Source organism: Anarhichas minor, unplaced genomic scaffold (assembly GCF_050575085.1).
Source record: "Anarhichas minor isolate MPS153535 unplaced genomic scaffold, ASM5057508v1 ptg000071l, whole genome shotgun sequence".
In the NCBI taxonomy this organism is placed as follows: Eukaryota; Metazoa; Chordata; class Actinopteri; order Perciformes; family Anarhichadidae; genus Anarhichas; species Anarhichas minor.
This window is the reverse complement of record NW_027466517.1, coordinates 6,996,996-7,020,733: the sequence shown is the minus strand read 5'-3', so window position 1 is coordinate 7,020,733 and position 23,738 is coordinate 6,996,996. Positions and strand designations below refer to the sequence as shown.

Sequence of the window (23,738 nt, the reverse complement as noted above, 5' to 3'; positions counted from 1 at the left end):
AGCGGGCTCTCGTTGGCTGTTCCAGAATGTGACCAGGCTATGGAAGCTCCTATTGGGTCAAATGAGGTATCAATCTAACCGGCAGAATGCAGCCTCCATTTTGAGACACAGAGGGTACATCCCAAGTCTCTTTATTGCATCCCCGTTTCCCTCACTTGGGTCCTTTCCTTGCGTCCTAGTCCCTCCCACCAGGGATGCATGGAGGAAACCATGCGAGGAGAGAGGAAACGAGGAAATATGTTTTAAGAGACATGAGACGTCCTTTCCTCAGTTGCGTCACGTGAAGCGACGTCTGTTTCTGATGACGGAGGATCAGCTGATCACAGCTGATCAGCTGTCAGTCGGCTTTAACAGCTGGAGAGACTTTTGATAAGTTTGCGTCTGTTCACATGATCACTGTACTTAATAACAGTAACTAATAATACTAATAACTAATAAAGACACACAGTAATCACCACTGTAGAGGTGTTTCTCTCTGTAGTCTGTTAACAAACTGTGTCCTGTGTTCTGTTTATAAGCACAGGATCCATTTCTACCGGCGGAATGCGATCGTCTTATTTATGAATTATTTGCGTCTGTACGTTTTGAAATTGTGACTGTGGCGTCATTATTAAATAACCCAGAATATGATTATTGTTTCTCTTAAATGATAAAACTCATCAAACACTCAGGAATGATGTAAAAAGTGTTTAGTCTCTCCAGCTCCCTCTGACTCCCTCTGAAATTGTATTCATAATAAAGTTATTGAGGGAAACATCAGATCATGAAAACACAAATCTTTCTAACAAATGTAGAAAGTTGTTTGTGGTCCTTTTGTTGTTCAGACTACAATGAACATTTATTTAAACCAGATGGTGAATCAACCTAATCAAATATAAAGCTTGAGTTTATTCTGTGATCCGTCTTCACTCTGGTGTTAAACTCCAGTCAGTCAGTCAGTCCGATCGGCTGCAGCGTTCAATCACATAACTGATGAACAATGAGGGGGCGTGTCGGCCGTTAAAAGACTTCCTGGAAGTCTGTTCTCGTGGGTCCTCGCTCATGGCTCCTGCGAGGTCCCTCCTCGATCCTCGCTCCTCCGAGCTACTTTAGAGCTTTGGGACGGCCGTCAATATGGCGGCGCAGAACAATTTCCGGTTCAAGCGAGGATCGAGGAGCGAGGAAATGAGAATTAAGAGACTTGGGATGTACCCAGAGACCGGCAATGTTTACATGTTAATGGGAGATATGACTAAAAATACATAGAAAATCATCAATATCTACTGGCTAATTTGAAATGATGCAACAGCCCCCCGTGGGTGTTTATGGACGTAATAATGTGTTTTGGACTAAATCTTTTACTGGATTGGATCGTGTGGACCCTTACCAATCTAGCAAGACCATTTTTGCTGGACTATCACTCTGACGGCCCGCCCGCTGCTATGAAAAGCCAACAGGTTTTCATGAGCAGGTCCCTGTTTTCGTTGCATCACATGCTCTACTAGGTGTGTCGAAAGCGTGTGGGCGTCACTTCACAAAGAGGTCAGTAACGCAAATGTTAAGTGGATGCGTTCCTTGGCTTCTCGCGCTTCTACTGATCAACAATTCAAGTCTTGGAAATGTAGCCAATAAACAGCTTCCAAACATGGATGTAAATAAAATGTAGGTTTTTAGCTCAAAAGGTTGCTTTGAAAATGTCTTTTCAGAAAGGAAATGCATGCAAGGTTTCCATTAGGCCCCAACGATACACACAATTTGCCTCGTGCAGATTTTTCATCAGTTTTGCCGACACAGTGTTACAAACACAGTGTTACAAATACAGTGTTACAAATCAGATTCAGCAAACTGTCTAAGAGCACAAACCTGTATATCAATTCCTTGTTTCAACCTGATGATTGCCTCCTGTTTGTGAACATGTGCTCTTTATTGAGGTGGCATCATTAGCATAATTAACGCCCCCAAAGTGCTATATAGGCTACCTGTCCTACTCCATTTGTGTAAAAAGACTGTCGCACTGAGAGACGGTCAAAGGAAAACAATCTGAATATCTACTGATTGTACATAAGTGTTTATAACATGAGGTTCCAGTGTGTTTGAACATAATTTAAACATAACTGTTTGTTTAGAAGAACAAAGTTACCATTAATCATAGCCACCACAAGCTTAACTCCAAGCCTGACCTTAACCAAAAACCTGAAAATGGAAAGGTTTACCTTTTTGGGAGAAGCTTTTAGGGGACTCGAGTCAACTCGAGAGAGACTTTGTCCCTTTGCATGGCGAATACAAGTATACGTCCACTCACCTCATGTATGTCCATGTCTTCGGGGTTCTCCCATCTCTTCAGAGAAACCGGGGTAACAGGAACAACCACTATGTAGTACCACCTGTATCAAACACAGTGGCACAGCTGTATTACACACCCATATTGAATACACCCATCGGAAACACAGCTTCAACGTGATTTACAAGCTGTTTGATTTCAGTCATCTATGCTCTAATGTCTCAAGAGTTTTCTTCATATTTGTTATAAACTTTTTACATTCACGTCTCCTCTTCTCCTAAACACCGATGGGATAAGTTTGCTCTGCTACTAATGAGAAGGTCTGGGTTAGGCATTCATATTGAAATGGTATTAGTTGGGGGGGGTTTCTCCATCAGACCCACTTCTCTTTTTACAGCTTACTTGTGGGCAATTTCTTCAGAGAAACAAACACTTGAAACACAATTAAGTCCAAGTAATTTGCAGTGCCTGTCTCCTCGATCGAGCTGGGTAATAATAAAAAAGTAACCTTCCACTGAATTGCAGCCTTTGCATTTGGGATTGTCTTCGCTGATCAACTGTGGTTTAAAAGCTCAACACTTAAATAAATTGCTTTTTAGCGTCAGGAGAAAGCTCTGAAGGGGCACTGGGGCTATTGTTAGCATGGCCATGTGCTTATAATCATGGCGTTGTTGTGTTGTGGGACTGAATGTTTTGTTTGTGTCTGAAACTCTGACCTGAAAAGAACTCTCTGCTGCAGCGGATAATTGCCTCGTTATGAACTGGCTAGAACAGAAGAAGAAGTAAATAAACCAGGCTTGTAATGGCTGCAGACAAGCTGAGCTATTGATTGAATACAAGAACACATTGTCTGTGTGCATCTCTTGTGTGGCTCCACTTGACTTAGCCTCACTAGGCTGCTGTGTGTTGAGGCCTTTAAGGTCTTCACACTGCTCACACACCGAGGGAAGAATTCACAAAAGGATTGTGCTGATTCTGCACACACGCGCCTCACCAGAGTACAATGTTGTGGTTCCGGGGTGGGAGTGTCAGACAGCATGTTACCAGGTTGAGCGTAGTCCACCGAAAACATTATATTTTCCACAATTTAAGCTTCTGCATTTTCCAAATGCACTAGTATTATTCAAACGTATTGTTGTGTCTGTAAGCCTTGTTACACCCCTAGAAACAAATAATAACCGTAGCTGTGGCGTCATAATGAGGTCATTAGGAGGAGGTTCAACTGTAGTAGGACAGCACTGAAGGCCCAGGTATGAAACACACGGCCCGCCACTGCAAATAGCGCCTCGGTGTTCCTGTGCTCTTTGCACGTTTTCCTGAGTGATTTAGTGTAAAATCATCCCCTTTCTATGTAAATGAGCCTCTCTGCGAAAAACAGTCCAATAAACAAAGATCAGGTCTAATAGCCACACATTCACAGTACAATTATTATTATTATCAATGACAGGAGGCAATGTCAGTTGTGTCATGAGAGATAAATGTCATATTTGATAATACATTTAAATAATCAATGAAGTGACGCTGCTGTGTCTCATGTGTAAATGTGCACAGCGTCTCTGTTAATGAGACGTACTATAGGATCGCTGCTGACTCTCCCCCTCACAACCCACATGTTGGGCCTATATTTGTGCCTCAGTTACCTGTATTATAAAAAGTGATACATTGACAATGTTCCTCTTCTTTGTACTATTAATTCATCTCTCTGACTCATAACCCACATATGCTTACTACCTTACTTGTTGAGAGTTAGATGATAAAATCGATACCACTATCATATCTCCAAGCTAAATTTGCATGCTTACAGTGTTTATGCTAAGCTATGCTAACCATGTCCTCACTTCAGCTCCGTACTTAATGTAGATAACAGGAGATTGACATGAACCTCACAAAAGATAGGGATTGACAGCATTCTTACATAAGATGGCGTATCTATACCTTGCCACATGGATCATTTCAATTAGATGCAAAAACTGTCAATTGCACACAGTGGCAAGGAAGAAGGCGTGTTTGCTCTTTAACCTCATTAGCACATCTTTGGTGACTCGGACCTTGAGAAGGGGCAGATAGCGGTTGCAAAAGATGAATTGACGCTGCTGTCGGTAGTGATGACTGTGTTGTGCCTGAAGCCCGTCCCCTTTCCTTAAGATGTAGTTATTTGGCTTGCCAACACATCCCAGGTGCTTTGTGCTTTGTGGTGCAGTGTCTCTGGAGCTTCAATGGTTTTAGCGCCTCATTTGACAGAATCTCATCTCATTCCACACACTGTGCTGTCGGCTCAGCATCACCGCCTGCCATCGCCAATACAAATTTAATGTGTTCAGGGTTGAATTTCCTCACCACATTCTGAGGAGCTTTTACTGGTTTAAAAAAACTGATCAGTTTTGTGTCACTGCATCCGAGGGAACGTTTCAAATGTGACTGTCATTAAAATGATGCATTTTTTATCGATGTGAATTCTTGAGCACATTTAGATATAAAAACATGTAGCTTTGTAAATTAACAAATGATTACATTTTTTAATGAATGCAACCATTAAGTGAGTATTTATGTCACCTAACGCTGTGTCTGGGCACCAACGTAATGCATCCTGGTACATGTGGCCACTGCCGGCACCGCACCATCAACACTGATTGGACATCAAGGTCAATTATTACAGCTTTTATTTGCTTTTATATAAAGCCAGCCTTAACTACTTCCCACGACTATAATATCAAACTGATGTACAGAGGAGAGAAGACATTTCAGAGCCATCTATGAAATCATGAATTATCCCATATTTCTTCCAGTATGGTTTCCACTCAGACAAACAAACAGCACAGACCTGACGGGGGCTTCTGCAGGCAGCCTGGACAGACTGATGGTGACTTTGCCACCCTCCTCCACATCGTGTGGGTATCGAGCCGGTTTCATCTTCAGCAGGTCTGGGGCTGTTCGGATGGAAACCTGCTGCTGGAGGCCGCCGGCACTGTTCCCCCGGCTCATGAGCACGAAGGAATAATCCGTATCCGGCTGCAGCTGTGTGATCAGCTTCCTCTTCAGGTCGCCTTGAACCTCCACACTCTGCTGGTTGTACAGGATCTGAAGCCCGGATGAAGGTCTTTTTAACAGTGATACAGTTTTGATTGATTACATAGTGTTTACTACACTGTCTGTGGAACTGACTTCAGGAAAAATACGTTTTTTTCTCTTTTTCTAAATTAATCTTGACAAAAACTAAATTCTGGAATAAGTCATGAAGTTGGATTACATTTCAATGCTTGTGCCTCAGTAACCTATATCATAAAAAGTTACCATCAACATATAGTAATACTTTGACAATTTTCCTCTTCTCTTCCTTGTACCATTAATTCATCTCTTTGATTTATAATCCAGATAAATTTACTACCTGTCTCGTTGAGTTAGATTATAAAATGAATAACGCTAATATATCTGTATGCTAAATCTGCATTCTTACAGTCTTTATGCTAAGCTAACCATACCATGTTCTCACTTCAGCTCCGTACTTAATGCAGATAACAGGAGATTGACATGAATCTCAGGAAAGACAAGGATTGAGCGCATTCCCAAAAATATTGACATTCTTTCATAAAAGGGCTGTGAACTATTACAACTTTTAACGGACAAAACTGTATTAAAACGTACATTAGTATGTTTTGGTTTAATAAATGATATGTAGCTTCAGCTCACTTAGTTGTATCATTGTATCCCTGCTGCCTCCGTGTTCTCTGCTTTTGATTCTGTGAAGCACTACAACACATTGTTTTGTGTTACAAGGTGCTATAAAAATAAGGTATGATTTACTTGGTTACTATTATTTAGTTGATGACACATGGTCATAAACTTTTGTTTCTGCCTTTTAGCTTCTCATCAAGACGTCCCTCAACAAACAGCCGGTCATAAAACTCAGTTACAGACAGTTTAATATGCTGCAAATAGATTTTCTTGATGATTTATGTTGCAGCTGCTCTGTTACGGAGTACAAAAGAGAATATCTCAAATATCTCATATAAATGTACAAACTGTTTCTATTACTGAAGTCATTACATTATACCGTGTTAATAACCACCTCCTGTCTGCATCTACAGTTTCACTCTTAGAAATCAGGGTTCCAAACAGGTTCTAGCCCCATTTCCTTCTAGAAAAACCTTTTGTGGAGAAAGGGATTCTAAGGGTTCTCTGTGAGACTAAGGGTCCATGTAGCACACCTTTCATCAGAAATACCCTTTTTGAAAGGGTTCTTCAAGGATTATTGAAAGAGTGGATGTAAAAAAAGGCAACGCTTTGGAATATAAAAGGTTCCCAGTAGAACCCAATGGGTGGGTTCTGGATGAAACCCATGGAATCTAAGAGGGTTCTCCGCAGACCCTGCTGGGTTGCATCTCGTTAGCACCCTTACAAAGTGGAAAGGTTCTGGATAGAAATTTCATAGAGGGTTCTGGATGGAACCTTTCACGGATGGTTCTAGGCAGAACCCCAAAGGGTTCTTTTATAAAAGGTTCTACCAGGAACACAAAAAGGGTTCTCCTATAAGGACAAGCCGAAGAACCCTATATGGTTGTAGTTAGCACCTTTATTTCTAAGAGTGTATAATAACATGTATTATCTGCCTACCATGGATGAGTTCTATTATTCAGGACCGTGTCAGACATTCGTAGGACTTACTTCAGGTGCCTTTTTGTGATAAGGCCGACTCAATAGTTGTTGGAATGCTGTTCCACCCAATGCTGTTCCATGAACTCTTTCAGCTCATGGGTGCTATATCTCTTCATATTTATAATCTTTAAACTTTTTGAATTATTAAGCTTTTAGCAATTTGTTTTGAATTGGACATCTATTTTCAGCAATGTTTTTGCAATTAATTTCAGCTTTCAGCATTCCAACGCATTTTCAGCAGAAAATGCATTTTCTAGTTATAATTTTGTCTCCACCTAGTGGTCCATATTATTGTCTCGGAAGCAGTTTCATATGGAACCTCTGTGTTGAAATTCACAAACGTTTGAGTACAAGGTTCTAGATTATCAGTATACCTCCTTTGGTTGTTAAATTCAGTGGCTGTAACGTGTAAATGCTGCAGCTAGGTGGAAGGTCTGTCGAGGTGACGCGTGATGCAATCTTACCTTGAGAGGAACTTGGGATTTGAAGGTTTCTGGCACTTCCCAGGTCAGCAGGACAGAGGTTTTCGTCACAGCCTTCACGGCAAAGTTCTTGGTGAACACTGAGGGAAGGTCTAGATGATTATCAGGTAGTTAATTTAATTGTAAATATGACTGAGATGATTCAAAGTTGAAGAGCTAAAATGAGAGAACAATGTACACTGTGCAAATTCATCAAAACGAGAGCACAGCCTGTCGTATTTGGACACAGCATTGTCTCAATACTGTGGCACCTCTGACCAAGATAGGAATAAAAACATCCACTTAATAAAAAGAACGCAGAAGAAGGGTTTCATACATTACATCTTAGGTATACAGCAATTACACAGGACCAATACCAATGTCATTATAACAGCCTTCAAAATAAAAAGCTGGGCTTCTACTCTTAACTGACCTGAGTCTTTGTTTTTACATCTGCTGCAGATCATTAAATAAAGATAAAATACTATTTTAATGTGAGTCTTACCAGTGTAATCCAGTGACCACAGAAATACTTATGTTTACAACAACTTGTAGAATGTCTGATCTCTTCCATGCAATTGATTAAACAGCTGTAGTCACACAGCAGCAGGAGTGATAGGCTACATGTGTTCCATCTGCACTTTCTGATTTTAGAGAGGTGGTGTGTGTCATTCTACAGGATGACACGGACAGCAGCAGCAACTTCATTCATTATTCAAATGTCCCGACACAGCAACTGGATTGGTCAGGGTCTAACAGTAACAGCATTCTGTCTCAGTTTCTTTCTTCTATTTGCAGTTGTGGTTTACGCCCGTGGAAGTTGATCTACATAATCTGAAAACAATATGTTCACTTGTGTTTCCTTCTTCTCAGAACTAACTCCACGGCAGAGGATCACACTCACTCCTCTTCAAAATCTGCCGTACTTTACGCACAGCTGACGCCGTGCGGACGCCATTTTGCATTTGTTGGTTAAAAATACGAGGACTGTTTCATTTTCTTTTCTTTTTTTCTGTTTGATAAATAAGAAGTAATATCTTATTCTATACCATATATAATATTTATTATATCGATTTCGCACTTTAAACTCTCGTTTATGTTCAGTGTTTTTAAGCGGAGTTAAAATGTATCAATTAAGCTTTATTGATAGTTTGGACGACTAGAGCTGCACTGATATTGATACTGATACTGCACCAATATACATCAGCTGCTTGTTTGTCCCGCCATTAACAGCATATTTGTTTTAATCTTTGTCTGTGGGTTTTTTGGGGGGAATTTCATGTGTTTCTTGTCACCTCAGCCTTTCAACTGTTGCTGTTTTTGAAAGAAGAAGGGAAGGGGGGAGCTCATTATGGTCAGTACTGAAGCTCACCTGCCTCCCCCTTCTGGTTCTGTGTTCCTCCTGCTAACAAAGTATTCAGCCTTTCCTCCACATTGCGCTGAGCTGCACTTGTGGTCACCAAAATGTAAAAAACGTGCATTTGAAAAAAATGTTTGTGTTTTTTTCCTGTTTCAGGCTAATAGAGCCCTACATTTCCAAATGATGGAGTAATGTACGGAGTGCTGAGGTAGTCTGTGGCTCTCACCTGGCATGGAGGTGGACATGGTCCGACTCTGAATGCTGGGGCTGATGGGCCCTCCCCCCTTGTTGGTGAAGCCTTGAACTCTGATGTCGTAGGTTGTGTCTGGCTGCAAGCCTTGGACCGTCATCTGCGTTTCTGTGGTGCTGTTGGTGTTGTTGTGCTGGCTATTGATATCTCTGTACACCACCGCGTACTTGACAATCTTCCCGTTCCTCTCGGCCAGAGGAGGGGGCTCCCAGGCCAGGTTGGTGGAGGTGGCGGTCAGGCCGACCACGCTCAGATTCTGGGGATAGCTGCTGGGGACGTCCTCGGGGGTGCTGATCTCCTTCACGTATTCCTCCCCGTTGCCTGCTCGGTTTTTGCCGCACAGCTTGAAGATGTAGGTGGCTCCCTTGTGGAGGCCGGTCACTGTGAAATGATCGTCTGCCTTCCTGAAGTCTTTGACGGTGAAGGCCTCCTCCTCTGCTCTCTTGTACTGCAGCTGGTATCCCACGTGCTCCCCGACCATCTCCTTGGGAGGCTGCCACTGGATCAGGGCAGTGTTCCCTATGGTGGTGCTGATCATCATAGTGGGCTTGCCAGGAACTGGGAGACATTCCCATATCTTGATTACACTCAAGACGTCTCCCTTCAATACATGTACACTACAATAACCCTTAAAGGTACAGTGTGTAGCATTTTGGGGGATCTATTGGCAGCATTGATATAATATTCATAACTAGGTTTTTATTAGTATATAATCACCTGAAACTAAGAATCATTGTGTTTTGGTGAGCATCGAATGAGCCTACTTCACCATGTTGCACCACCATGTTTCTACAGCAGCCAAGAACGGACAAAGCAAGCACTGGATCTAGCAAGAACCATTTGTGTTTTGCGTTGCCGTTAGTCCTCCACGCTTGGTGCACTGGAGAAGTTTCAGTTGGTTGCAATCCACAACCTCGCCACTAGACGCCGCCAAATCTTACACACTGATCCTTTAACACATCGGCGTCCTATTTGACTTGCTATCGAGTGGAGAAAATGGGAACTAGTTTAAAAAGATGTCATAATTACAAGGTTATGAAACATGACTCCTCTAAGAACACGGGGCAACATGCACGAGCAGTCAGACGATCAAACAGGTTGTAAACACGCGGAGAGATTAGCTCTCGGATTATTTGTCGGAAATAATCCCTCATTGCACGGTAACAAAGTGTGAGCCAACAACTAAGGCAAGTACAGTAAGTCAAAGTTAACCTGGAATTGATGTTTAGAATGGTGTAACTTTAACATTCTCCATATTTTTTCCTCTTCAAAATAAATTTGAGGTTTGTTTACAACCTGCCTCTCATGCTTGTTGCCCTGTTGGATCTATTTTTGGATCTCTGCAATTACTTCGCTGAGTATACTGTTATCATAAACAATAAAACCAATGGCTAGCAATTAAAATAAAGGAATAAACCATAATTTAAACCATAACTTAACCATAACCTTTAAAGCAGTGTTTAAAGAGCACCTAAACCAAGACCAGAGTGTATTGAAACCGAGTCAAGACCACGACCAGTCAGAGATGACAAAGGAACATGTAACCCACAGGCACTCCTCACACTAATCCACATTCCCATAAAAGCTAATGAGGATTCCTCTTCATTCACCTCTTTTCCCCCGTGTATACTGCATATGTGTGTATGTATAAGTGTCCCATTAGAAACGTCTTGATAAAATAATCAAAAGGCTTTGCAGAGGTCAATCCTATTGTAATTCATCACAGTTTGATGTTAACAAATAAATCAGACAATGCACGGGCAGTTAAGTTATAACCTGTACTGCAGTTGTGGTCTTGACCCCTCTTGATATAAAGTCCTCTTTGTCTTAGACCAAGACAAGACCTTCAAAAAGGGGTTTTGAGACCGGCCTTGAGAATACAACACTAATACAACACTAAGTACTTTTTTTTCTTTTCTAAACCTAATCAAACCATAACAATAGTGGCGGTAGACAGTAAACCGTGAAGATGGGGGGAAAATGTGGTGGATGCAACATACCTGCTCCTGTGGTGGTGACCACCTTGGCCTTGCTGCGAGCTCCATCCCCCTTGGTGGTATACGCAGCCACAGTCACAGAGTAGGTTGTCTCTGGCAGCAGACCTGTCACAATGGCCTGCTGTGTGGTCGAGAGACGAAGAAGAGGAGGAAAGAGGGAGGGAGGGAGGGACACAGAGAGGAATGAAGATCGAGGGAAAGAGGCAACATTCAGGTTGAGACAATGGCCTCTGTTCGCTGTGCTGTCAGCCAGTACACTTTACAAGGCAAATGAGACAAGCTCAGTGACAAAATGCACTTCCAACACTCTTCAAACTGTTCTTTGAGGAAAACATCAAGTGAGGGTCATGAATGTAAAGCTGGAGTGCATTCAGATGAAATGCTCAATGAAGTTTCCTGGTCCTTGACGGTACTGTTAGATAGCAGGAAGTGAGTGTTTAAACTGTGATGGATCTTTAAGGACAGTCAGTTTACAGTTTGTCTTTGAAACCAGTTAGACTAACCTGGAGGTCTGTTTACAACAGTTTGCTGTCTCCTCACTGTAAGCTGCTAGCTACAGTGTTATTTGTCTGTACATTTTAAACATCCCCTCATTGGCTTAGAAACATCAAGATCACGTCAATGTCAAAGAACTGCAGCCAGCTGACTAACACTGGCACGTTTACAGAAGTGATGACTAATGTCTGTTGTTCTTATAATTAAATAACTGAAATTAATGAAATTTCAGTCGGCCTATTCATTTGAAACAGATTGTTTTATGAATGTAGAACACGTTGATTAAGAGTGACAGCATAGCTTGGGTCCACAGGGTCCACTGGATCTACACTGCGGTGAGAGGGGGATGTTGTGAAAGTAGCAGCAACTTAAGGTGTTTTTAGATCGGAAGACCTTTTGCATAGTTTCAAGAATTCCCTTTTTATTGTATCCGCACCGCAAGAACAAGGAACGATCATAGTCCTCAGAACAAGCTTGCAGGACTTTCTTAACTTTAGAGGAGACCTAACCCAACACAAGAGGAACCATTCATGCCGTAAGTGTACAGAAATGGAAGAAAGCACGGACAAATAAACCAACAGTAAAGTCCGGAAGTTAACTTGTTCATCAGCACACACCCACTGAGCAAAGAACGCTGCTCAGTGAGCTAACCTAGTAGCACAAAACACACCCGTTGAGCCAAATAAGTCAATTCAAACTGAAATTAAAAAAGGTATCATGACGCCTATTTTGCTTGTGTTAGATGTTAAATGGTGGATAGTTCTCCGTTTGGTCAGAAACCGCCTTCAGCCTCAGCTGACTGCATAAACTAGGTCCCAGGCCTATGCTGTACTCAGATACTGTATTTGATCTAATAAACTGGTCATTTCATGCTTCTCATTCCCATATGACACACACACGCATGCACTGTATGACAGTATTGAAGGCTCAAAGGCAAAGAAAACAGCAAAAACAAGAGACTTCAGATGCACATCAAACTCGATATGTCCCCTCAAGAAGACGCCTGCCCACACACATCACAGAGCACACGTTCATACATGCTGCTCTGCTGCTCAGACACGCCTTGTTAATACAGCAACATGCATTCTGTCAGCTGCTGGGAGTCCATTCAAAGCCTTTGGAAAAGGCCCACTCCTCTCCGATAGCAGAAGAAGCCTTTCTAGTGGTGCTCCTGAGTGATGAGTGGAGAGGAGCTGCAGAGATAAAGCAGCTTGTGATGAGAGACAAATAGCAGCGGGATGGTGGCGGAGGTGTGGGTGCCGGATGATAGTTCCAGCAGAGAACACCCAGCAGGTTTTATCCCCCCCCCCCATCAGACTGGCGCCTCCGCCTACAGCCTCGGGCTTGCCGTGCCATCCACGGAGATGACAGTGCAAATTAGCAAGGCCCTGCCAGAGCAGCCAGGGTTCCAGCGACAACCAGCTCTCTAATTATTATTTCATGCCTGGCAATTTTATATCTATCACAGGATGTTTAAAAAGGTTATTCTGTGCATTAACAAGGAGACATGCACAGGGCAGAATTCAGCTGGCCCTGAAGAGTTCAGATGCATCCCTCCCTCCTTCCTGTCTTCTCTGCGGGCTAAGAAGGTGAAAGATAAGAGAGAAATGTGACTCATGTGAAGCTACCGAGGTCCTCTAAACCCTCATTATTTTAATCTGCTGGTATTCTTTTTCACTTCTGCTGCCAGAGACTTTCATGCATTTGGAGAAGGAATGAAAAGAATAAATCCAGTTGGTCTTTCATCTGTCTGTTGTTACTCACAGCAACCAGAGTCTGTGGGGATGAATTCCCAAGGACTGAACACATGAAAGACTTTACATTAAGGAGGTGAATGTATAGTTCAACGGGAGCCAATCAATCGGTGGTGACTTCCTGTGTGTCAAACATCACATGCCGCTGTCCTTCACCTCCCTTTCTTTTCAACCATTATCGCCAACGGGGGGGGGGGATGTCAAATTTATGGTTTAATTTAATTTGACATTTTTAATTGCAGCCAGGGAACCTTGGCTAATTTACCATTCTGCAAACAGATTCACCTTAGATCAAGGGCCTAAAGTCTGGTCTGGGTTGCTTCACACATTGTTCCCGCCAACATTAGCGTGTGGATGCAGGTTCTTTTAACCCTTAATGTCCTCCCGATTGCCATACACCTGTTGTCCTCTGGGGTCAGAAATGACCCCGTCAGGTTTGACTGTTTATAAAGCATACAGTATAAATTATCACCCACCTCTGTGTTTCAACTCTTTAGTCAACTTTATTCCAAGTCATTACCTGACATATAAAACATGTCAACATTTAACCCTCCTGTTACCTTCAAATTTACTAACACCTGTTATCCTCGGGTCATCTTGACCCCAGCAATTTGAACCTGCAGAACATTATTGTAATTAAAATTGCTACCCAAGTTTATGTGTCAGGTACTTAGTTTTTTGTTGACTACCTAAATATCCCTTTAAATAAAACAACTCCCCCGACACCCAAACCCGTATACATCCAGAATCCCTGTTACTATGGAGAAATATGCAGATCACCATCAAATCTCACTGATTGACCTAAAATTGGAAAGATATATTTTTTGGGTGTTTTAATGGCTTTACATATCACTTTACATATCAACATGTTGAGTTTATGTTTACCCAGTTGTCCCCATTAAATTAGGAAAAGTCATTAAATATTAAACCAAAAATATGATGTCTCATTTATTTAGAGACGTTAAACGTCTAATGGGGTCAAAATTGAGCCCAGGACATTACAAGGGTTTTAAACACTAAAACCCGCTAAAAATAGCCAAATCAATTAATACAATCTTAGTCCTGGCCCTGTCCATGCAGAAAGGTAAAACATTCAACAGCCATCTCTCCAAAACACAGTGACAATTTCTTAGAGGGACTATTCCTTCGGTTCCTCGGTGTGTTCTGTGGATTATCCAGATTAAACAGGGACACTGTCTCTGGAAAGAGATGATGCTGTTGAGTTGTTTTCATGTACTTTTTCCAATGCTGCAAGAACAATCAATGAAACACACTTCCATTGTATTAAATGGGAGGCAGACATCTCAAGAGACAGATATATCCTGGACAAATAAAACCAAAACCATCTTGATGGAGGTAAGTGAAAGAATACGTTGTTTTGTTAGTTGGGTGAACTGAGCTTTCTTTTTCTTGAAAGCAACCTCATTTTTGACTGTAACGTTTTTTGATTGTAATTTAAAATAACCAATCACAGACCTCTTTGCCATGGCAAGTTGCAGTAGGCAGTTCTAAAAAGGTTCTGACAGAACATTAAAAAACATGCAAATATCTGTAGTGGGAACCTACAAGCACATACAATGTAGAAATATTAATATTTGGAATCTGGAAGCTCTGAACAACTAACAAAGCTAGGCTTAGTAATGCTGAGAAACACTAGATATTAAAAACCCAGCCCAGTGTTGCTAAGTCTTTTTCAATAAAAGTAGCTCGCAGCACTAGCTCCAAAATAAAAATAAAATAAACCCTAGCCTTAAAGGACTGCATGGACCAGACCTGATGCCTCAGACATGACGTTGCAGATTTGATTTCAAAAGAGTAGTGGGACCAGCCATGGCTGAATGCTCCATGGTCACTCATTCAGGATCAGATCCCTTAGTGTGATTTTTTTCGAATTTCAGAGCATCTAGTTCAGTCCAACCTCTAATGGACTACAAGACTTAAAAAAAGATCCCGAAAAATGTTCCTAAAAGAAGGATTGCACCCATCCTACTTTAAAAGAATTTCACTGTTTATTTCCCATTAATTCTAACTCATAATTAGCTACTTGCTAGTGAGCTGTTCACTCATCAAAATGATGAAACGTTATGTAAAGCAATATCAAAGCTGTGGAAAATAAATGATGTGCTTGAGTTAAACTTTGCAGCTGCAAGAGACCGTACATGGATCCAAGAACTCTGACTCCGCCCACAGTCGGTCACAGTTGGTCATCAAAAGAGCAGCAGTGTGGACAAGCAGTGATACTGAGACTAGCTTCCGCTTACCGGGCATGATGCTGTGATTTAAAGGAATAGTTCAACCAAAGTACAACTTCTTTTTGTTTTTACATTTCCCCTCCTTGTCCCACACTACACACAACAGTTTTGGTTTTAGTTTGGTTTTTGATTGGAACTACTTTCTGTCACAGAGGTAGTAGTCCTTGTTGAAGAAGAATTCGATGGATCATCTAGAGCAGGGGTGTCAAACTCATCTTCTCTCTGGGCCACATCAGCATCAGCATTGTAGATGTAAGACTGTATAAATGTAACTACTCCTAACATATTGGTAAATAACTGTCTCTGCATTTGATTATTGTTTATTCAAGTGTGAAAATATTGTACATGGAGTTATATAAATGTAAAATATATTTAAGCACATTTCTGTTATTATAACTTAAATCCTTTTAATTTAGGGTTAAGAAACCCACATTACCGGTACCGGGCCGTGGGTCGTTTGGTACCGGGCCGCACAGAAAGAATACATATTATATTATTTCCGTTTTATTGATTATCAGAGTCTGAAAGAAGTTTTATTTTGAAAAATGACCGGATTCTCTCCCAATCTCATCCGCCTGTTCCTCTTGACATGTCAAGACACTGTCTCGATCACGTGATACGTTACCTCAAACAGTAAGCCCACAAACTAGAGAAAATGAGTGAATAACTTTTGGAGAGCTTCTTTGCAAAGAGGAAAGGCCACTAAGGAGACAGAAGAAGAGCTACAACTTCCAAGAACATGAAAGCTTCATTTAACAGACAATATCAGGAGTCTGATTAAATATCAGGAGTAATTCTGACGCGCCAAGCCCGCTCTGCAGAACATGTGGTGACAGAGGAAGATCAGCTGCTGGAGGTTGTAAATGACAGTGGCCTTAAAAGTATGTTTGCAACAACTCTGCTGGTGTTTGATTCAAATCAAGGCTGAATATCCTGAGATCGCCACTAAAGCACTGAAAACCCTGCTTCCATTTCACACATCCTCTCTGTGAAGCGGGATGTTCTGCAGTGACAGCAATCAAAACTAAACGGAGTAGACTGGACATGAGGAACACACTGCGGGTGTCATTGTCTCCCATTACCCCCAGATGGGACCGTCTCGTTGCAGAGAAACAAGCTCAGGGCTCCCACTGATTCAGCATTATTGTGATTTGTATTTATTTATGCATTTTATATTTGTTTTCATGCCGATCGTATCATTTTATTTCGTCGTGTTTTTCCGCCACACCTTGAAGGCCGGTCCGTGAAAATATTGTCTTACATGAAACCGGTCCGTGGTGCAAAACAGGTTGGGGACCACTGGTCTATTTGACTCTAAATGGACCATAATTTACAAAATGAAGATCATGCAGTTTACTGAGGTAATGAATCAAATGAGAAGTAGAGTCATTTTCTCAAAGACTTCCATGCAATCTGACTTCTGTTTGCAACTTGAGGAGTCAATAGAGAGAATGCAAGTTTTAAGACTCGTCTGCATTGGCTTCACTCGGCAGAACCGGAGGTTGCCGCCTGCCTTCGACACAATCTCCCCCATGAAACTGATTGGTCAACTTAGCACTCTGGGCTTGTGAACCACACTCTGCAACTTGTCGTTAGACTTCCTGACAAACAGACCCCGGGCAGTTCAGATTGGCTGCCAAACCTCCTCCACTCTAGTGTTGAACACCGGAGCCCCGCAGGGCTGTGTGCTCAGCCCCCTCCTGTTCATGCTGTACACCCACGACTGCTATCCCAAATGAGACTGCTGTCATTGGCAGGATTACAAACACCACTGAGACTTCATATAGAGAGGAAATTAAGAACCTTGCCGAGTGGTGCTCAGAGAACAACTTACTGCACAATGTCAGTAAAACCAAGGAGCTGATTGTTGATTTTAAAAAAAGGAGGAGAAGACGCACACCCCTGTCTACATCAATGGAGCTGAGGTGGAGCAAGTTAACAGCTTTAAGTTCCTGGTAATCAGCATCACAAACAACCTGACGTGGTCCTCACACACTCCATCCTGGTGAAGAAACCTCATAATGCATATTCGTAAGGAAACTTAAGAAGGCAAAATTCCAGTGCCAAGTTCTTGTTAACTTTTAACAGAGAAGCAATAGAAAGCATCCAGACTGGAGACATTACAAACTGATATGGGATGTGCACGGCACAGGACAGCTCTACAGCGGGGGATTAAAACCGTCCAAAACATCATTGGCCCCCATCGACTGAGCATTAGTGATATTGGTGACAAGAGGAGCCTGTGCAGAGCTAAAGGGACATTAAACGACAAAACCCACCCTGACACAACCTGTGGTGGCTGGAAAGAGATACAGAAGTATCAGCTGCCGAACCACCAGACTTTAGAACAGCTTCTTTCCTCTGGCTGTGAAACTCCTTAACTCATCCTCCACCCTCCATATATAATATATCCCTTTTTATTTCCATATGTAGGAAAATGGGACTACAATCTGAATTTTGTTGAACAACCCTCCTGTACATTGACAAATAAAAAACCTTGTGACCGTAACCTTGTAACCTTATCGTAAGATGTTCTCCAGTTCTGTCCGTCTTAGTTTTTAACATCCTGGGACCATGATGGAAGAATGTGTTTTTACTTTATTGTGTTGGAGTCAATGACCCCATCCCTCCCGTGCCAATGGATAATAATCTGGATAATGACATCTGATCATGAGGGTTTTGCACTTACACCTGGTGATAATGAGAATTCTCATTCAAATGAATCGGCCAACAAATCATGCAGGCAGACCTGACAGATTCGTCAACACAATGAATCCACATATTCTCTTCATAGTGCCAAGATCTTTCCAAGACAGACACTAAATATGACATCAAATAAACAAATGTTAAACCCAAAACACCACAAAAATACGGCATAAATAAACAGATCATTTTCAACTCAAGTAATCCTTCATTAATAACCTTGCACTCCAGATAAGTCTGAGATGGCTCATGGACTTGCAAAACGGATCAGCATTGCAGGAAAGTAATAAAGCAGGCTCCAGGGATACAGACACGGTACTTCTCATGCTCAGCACAGATTTGTACGTTCGCAAACAAAAGCTGTAGCACTGCTGGTCTCTGTGCACTTTTATTGAAGAATAAACCAACAGGAGCTGGACTCCAGCAGAATCAAAAAGCAGTCTCAGCCATTACTACATGGAAGGTACCAGAAGACAAACCTCTGTGTTACACAGACTCCACCTTCAAATAATGAAATAATGTGATCGATCACTGAAATTCAACTGAAGCGCGAGAAGAGGCAGCCGGAGAGGCCGAACACTCGTTTGACAATTACTGCTGCAGAGTTTCCATGTCCACACGTGTCTGTTCTGTAATATTCTGTATACCAAGGCAGGCATAGAGATAATCATCCCCCGGCTCAGACAAACACCAACAGACAGTAAAACCAATTGTCAGAATTGTCATATGAATTCTTGACTTATGGCCAAAAATGTGTTTTGTGAGGTCACAGCGACCTTTGATCACCAAATTCTAATCGGTACTTCATTCTTTTCTCCGGTGTATTGCAACTTCTTAGTTTGGGCCACTATTACTGTTGCTTATGATATCACTGTACAATCCATAATTAAATGCTGAGAATGAACCAAGGTCAAACTCAGTTTATTCAGATTGTGAGAAGCACTGTATTTGAAGGCGAACAACATCCAAAATGTTGCTCATAATCCCTCCCTGAGTGTATCTGTAGTTGTAAATAAGACTTGTCTAGTGAGCCGCTGCACACCCACACCGGGTGGAGGAGAAATTGTTAGTACCCACTCAGAGAACGGACGATGTTATGACAGAAAGCACACTCCCTGTGACCCCTGTCAACCCAACACACTGTGGCTACTCGCATAGTCCGTTGAGTCCTCATCAGTCCACTGATGAAAAGGACAGACAGGGGAGAGGAGTCAGAAACACAGAGTGAACTTCATTCTATGGCTTTATCAGCATGCTGGATGACCACTGTGATCAGTGACTGAGCTGCCAGGATGGGGGTTGATTTCAATTGTATGCGGTAATGGAGGTAATGTGTGCGTATAATGGGGGCTCTTCTCCGTAGTGCCACCTGACGAGACAAGTCTGGTCCATGCTGATGAGGGTTCTCTGCTGAGTGACTCAGCAAAGAGACATAAAAAAAAAAATGGCAACAAGGAAGCCGGTGTGAGTCTGCCAGGGGCCCCCATGCTTCAACTCAGCACATCCAGAGGGTCTGGAGCCCAAACTGCTGACTCACCTGTATCATCACCCCATTGTCATCAAGCCTGGGAACATGGACTAGCACTTGAGCAGGGGTCTTTCAACCTTTTTGTAACTCAAGGCCCACCACGGTTGTAAAAAACAAAAAGCTAAAAAAAAGATCCCCTAATAAATGACCAAAAAAAGTGTTTTGTGGTGTGACCTTTGACTTTAGAACACCAAAATGTAATCAGTTCCTCCTTGATTCCAGGTGGACGTTTGTGTCAAATTTAAAGGAAATTTCTCAAGAGTTCCCGAGACATCTCATTCACAAGAATGGACCGGACAAACGTCTGCAAACATAATGCCTGTGGCCACGGCTACCGCCGCCGCAGAGGTTGGCGAGATTGGCGGTATGATTTTCAAACCCAACAAGTCATTGAAATTATGATTGGTTTGAATTATTATGTTGTTCAATGATGTGAATTATTGAGCATATTTAGATATACAAATAACTAGCTTTGTAAATTACCAAAACAAATCTAACCATTTGGCAGGACCTCTATGGTCCACAAAGTTTAGAATAGCTGCACGAGAGCAAACATTCACTTTCCTGCATCAACATCATAGTGTCTGATTGCAATTTATTGTTGGCATGGCCCCACATTGTTGAGGGAAACCTAATCACCTTTTGGTGCCTTCTTTAATGCTAGTTTCCCGTCCAGTTGGGTGAAAACCATCCAGTGCAATGACTATGGGAAATGGGTTGGAAAATAATTTATGTTTCCAATACATGACATTTCCTGAATTCCCTGCAGCAATTAAAAATGTCGAAATGTGTCTAACTGGAGTGTATCATTACAAATTCCTTAATATTTTTATGAATATAGTATAAAGTGTTTCTGCATGTTTTAGCCCATTTATTAGTTTATTTAACTTTATGGCCAATCATTTTCTGATGGCTTGCATAACTAGATATATTATATATAATTTATTCATCATGGCTTCTAGTCAGCCATTTATTTCCATACATTTCTTGGCAGATTAAAAACAACGTGACGTTCCTTGAGACGGGTGATTGTGTCTGTTCAATTAGCAAGGCCCAAATCTTCCTGCATGTTCATTTTGATCTTGTAGTGAAATGAATGGAAGACAATGGACTATGCTTTGGACAATTGGAAAATCTGCAATGCTAGATACATATATTGCTATACTAAATTATCAACAATATGAAAAAGTAAATGTTACTCACAGAAAATGGGCAAAGAGATACTGACATACTGGGGTCATGTGACGTTGTCATTGGTGACAGTGCCAACGCCACATCACAGACGTTAACCACTGCAGCAGGTAAAGGTAGGCTTGGGAATCTTCAAAAACATTTTTGATATTTTCGTTGACATTTGTATTACATCCTTACTGTAATCAATGAATCAAATGCTCTGATACAAATGGTAGTATCTGTGGCTGTAATAAGCCTGTCCCATAATTTCCTATGAGTCGAATGCAATGATTGGATTGAAGACTAATGATTGGACGGGCTACTTGCCGGCTACCTCCCGGCTACCTGCCAGCTACCTGCCTGCTCGTATTTTGCCCGTGCACTTAATGCTCATCACCGGAGTCTTCCATGAGCTGCTAGCTTGACAGCTGTGAGTACTGATCATGGCCATATTGGTTGATTACTACGTAATAATAATTCTGGGGGAGTGGCTTTGGAGGCAGGCCTGAAGGCTGTCAGTGTTGCCAACTTTGTGACTTTCTTGTTAGATTTAGAAACTTTTGGAGCTAGTGCTGCTAGCTACTATTATTGGATTGGATCGCTTTTAAAATCTAGCAAACAGTACTTACTGGTTTTCCAAGATTACCAATCCTAGTTTAAGGTATAGTTCTGGCAATATTCTATACTTGTCTTATTGTCAACAAATCACCTGAAAATACCAAAACCAACAATATGTTAGTCAGTCTCTGAATACCTTCTAACCTCACTACCCTGTCTGTGGTTGTCAGCACCAAGCCCTTTGGTTTTTCTGCAGATGTACGCCTATAAAAATGGCTCACAAACATATACAGTACATACACAATTTGAATAACAAGGAATATTCTATAAGTCCTATAAAGTGAGTTTACCATGACACCTTACAGTGACGTACTATTGTATCTACTGTTGCATTAAACCTAATTTACAACCATTCCAAACATTTCAAATTGAAATATATTTCTAGGATTCATTACCTGTTCTTCACCTGTCAATGAATAGGTAAGTATCTAATGTTATTAATAATGCCAGTGTTCATGAAATAAAATCCACTTGATTTGATACATAACGAATCAATGTGCCGAGCAAAAGTTGACTAACAAGTAACAAAGTAAAACAGCATTGCTATTCTATCTAATGAGTGAAAGAAAGACGCAATCCCTTTAATTACTGTTGCACTGTTATTTGCTCCGTGTGTCTTCTGCTACAGGGATCTATTCATAGTCAGTAATCTGGGGCAGAAGAAAATCACATTTTCAGTTTCTCATCTATTCTTTAGACATCAGAGCTCATCCCCGAGGTTGTGCTCAGAGCAGAATGAGAGAAAGAGACAAACAAAGATGAAGAGAGAAAGATACAGGGGGGGCTGATGAGGGTTTATACTGCTGTGAAGTCAGATGACATTTCGCCATCAGTTGTTGGAGCCCCTTTGCTTCTCCAGGAATTATTTGTGTTGGCTGTAGGAACAACTCGCCTTCATGCGTGCTTATTTAATCATTCACAAAAAACAGCCAGATGTTTCACTGTTGCACTGTGGACTGGCCCAAAAGGACTACATTTCACTCACTTCCTTTTCAGGCTTCTAGAATAGACACTACATGTCATTTTGTGTTAGCCTACACGGAAATACTATCATGTACTATCATTGGTACAATACCTGTACAATACCTGTTTCAGGACAGTTCTCTTTTTATGAAAAACAATTGACAAAATACATTTTTGTCCACATATTTTCAATACATGTCAAGTACATCTTATATGAATGGATGTACCAGTGTTCCACGGATTTAAGAACCAGCTGATTGGACATTTTGAGCATTAGTTCTGTCACGATTGTGCAATCCCAAAAAGTTTAAATTCTTGCATTTTTCACTCCGATGGTGTTCTTTTACTTATTTCTATTTTGGGTGAATTTGGAGGTATATAAAGTAACAGGAAGTATAATGTTGCAATGGAGCCTATTTTTTGTTTGTTAGATTTTGCTGAATCTGAATAATGGAAAGTTGTGATACTGAAGAAAAATGAAGAATATGATTCATATTTTTTATGATTTTTAAGCACATAAAAATGATATGATTTTTAAGCCTTAATGGACATAAAAGATAAGTTGAAAAAGTGACTGGCATATTGAAAACTATGCAAGAAAAGAAGAAAGATTTGTCGTGAAAATTAGGGATTAAGGAGGGAAGTACAAGACCAATGTACTTGATTTGCATCAAAATTGAATCTTTGCTAAATCCCGCTCCTGAGCGCAGACTGGCTAATGCTGGTAGCATGGGCCAGCTATGACCATCGTTCGACCATTAACCGTCTCTGCTCCATAGACCCTCATGCATTTGTTTCAGAATCTGAAGAAGAGATTTGGAGCTAGTCATGGTTAAACGTTGTGCAATAATGATACTCGTTACCTGGAGATGTTGGAAGGAGATTTGTTTGAAAGACGTTACTTTCTATGTACAAACATGTTGAGCTACCATTAGCACATACAGTACATTAGCAAAACATTACCTACCTTTAGCACATCTATGCTACGCTAGCTATTAGTGGTGCAATGGATCATAAAACTCATGTAATACTCAGATCGGATCACGGATTGGAGTCACGGATCGGAAAAGAAAAAAGGGAGCAAATATAACTTTTAGAGATCCCTGATCAAGTTTTTTTGCCACTGATACTAATTGGCAATCATTGAATGTCCATATTTGCCGATCATTGATGATCCATATTGGAAGATATGGATGTTTAGTTGGGTTGTAGCAGCTGGTCTACAGGGCTCCAGACTATTTTATTTTTTTCCACCGTCCCAAAAATCATTT

General features: G+C 41.3%; 1 protein-coding gene across 3 annotated transcripts in view; it reads right to left on the bottom strand.

Annotated features, from left to right (window-relative positions):
- The window catches only part of ptprfa (protein tyrosine phosphatase receptor type Fa), a 227,574-nt gene that overhangs the window by 95,085 nt on the left and 108,751 nt on the right, over positions 1-23,738 (bottom strand). For 2 of the 3 annotated variants that reach the window (XM_076079290.1, XM_076079291.1), the window contains exons 11-16: positions 19,340-19,366; positions 10,985-11,102; positions 8,961-9,542; positions 7,378-7,475; positions 5,082-5,338; positions 2,282-2,363 (exon numbers count right to left, since the gene is read on the bottom strand). In XM_076079290.1, coding sequence (XP_075935405.1) covers positions 2,282-2,363; positions 5,082-5,338; positions 7,378-7,475; positions 8,961-9,542; positions 10,985-11,102; positions 19,340-19,366 — 1,164 coding nt within the window. The remainder of the gene's footprint in view (positions 1-2,281; positions 2,364-5,081; positions 5,339-7,377; positions 7,476-8,960; positions 9,543-10,984; positions 11,103-19,339; positions 19,367-23,738) is intronic. The other variant, XM_076079293.1, reaches the window with a different exon arrangement.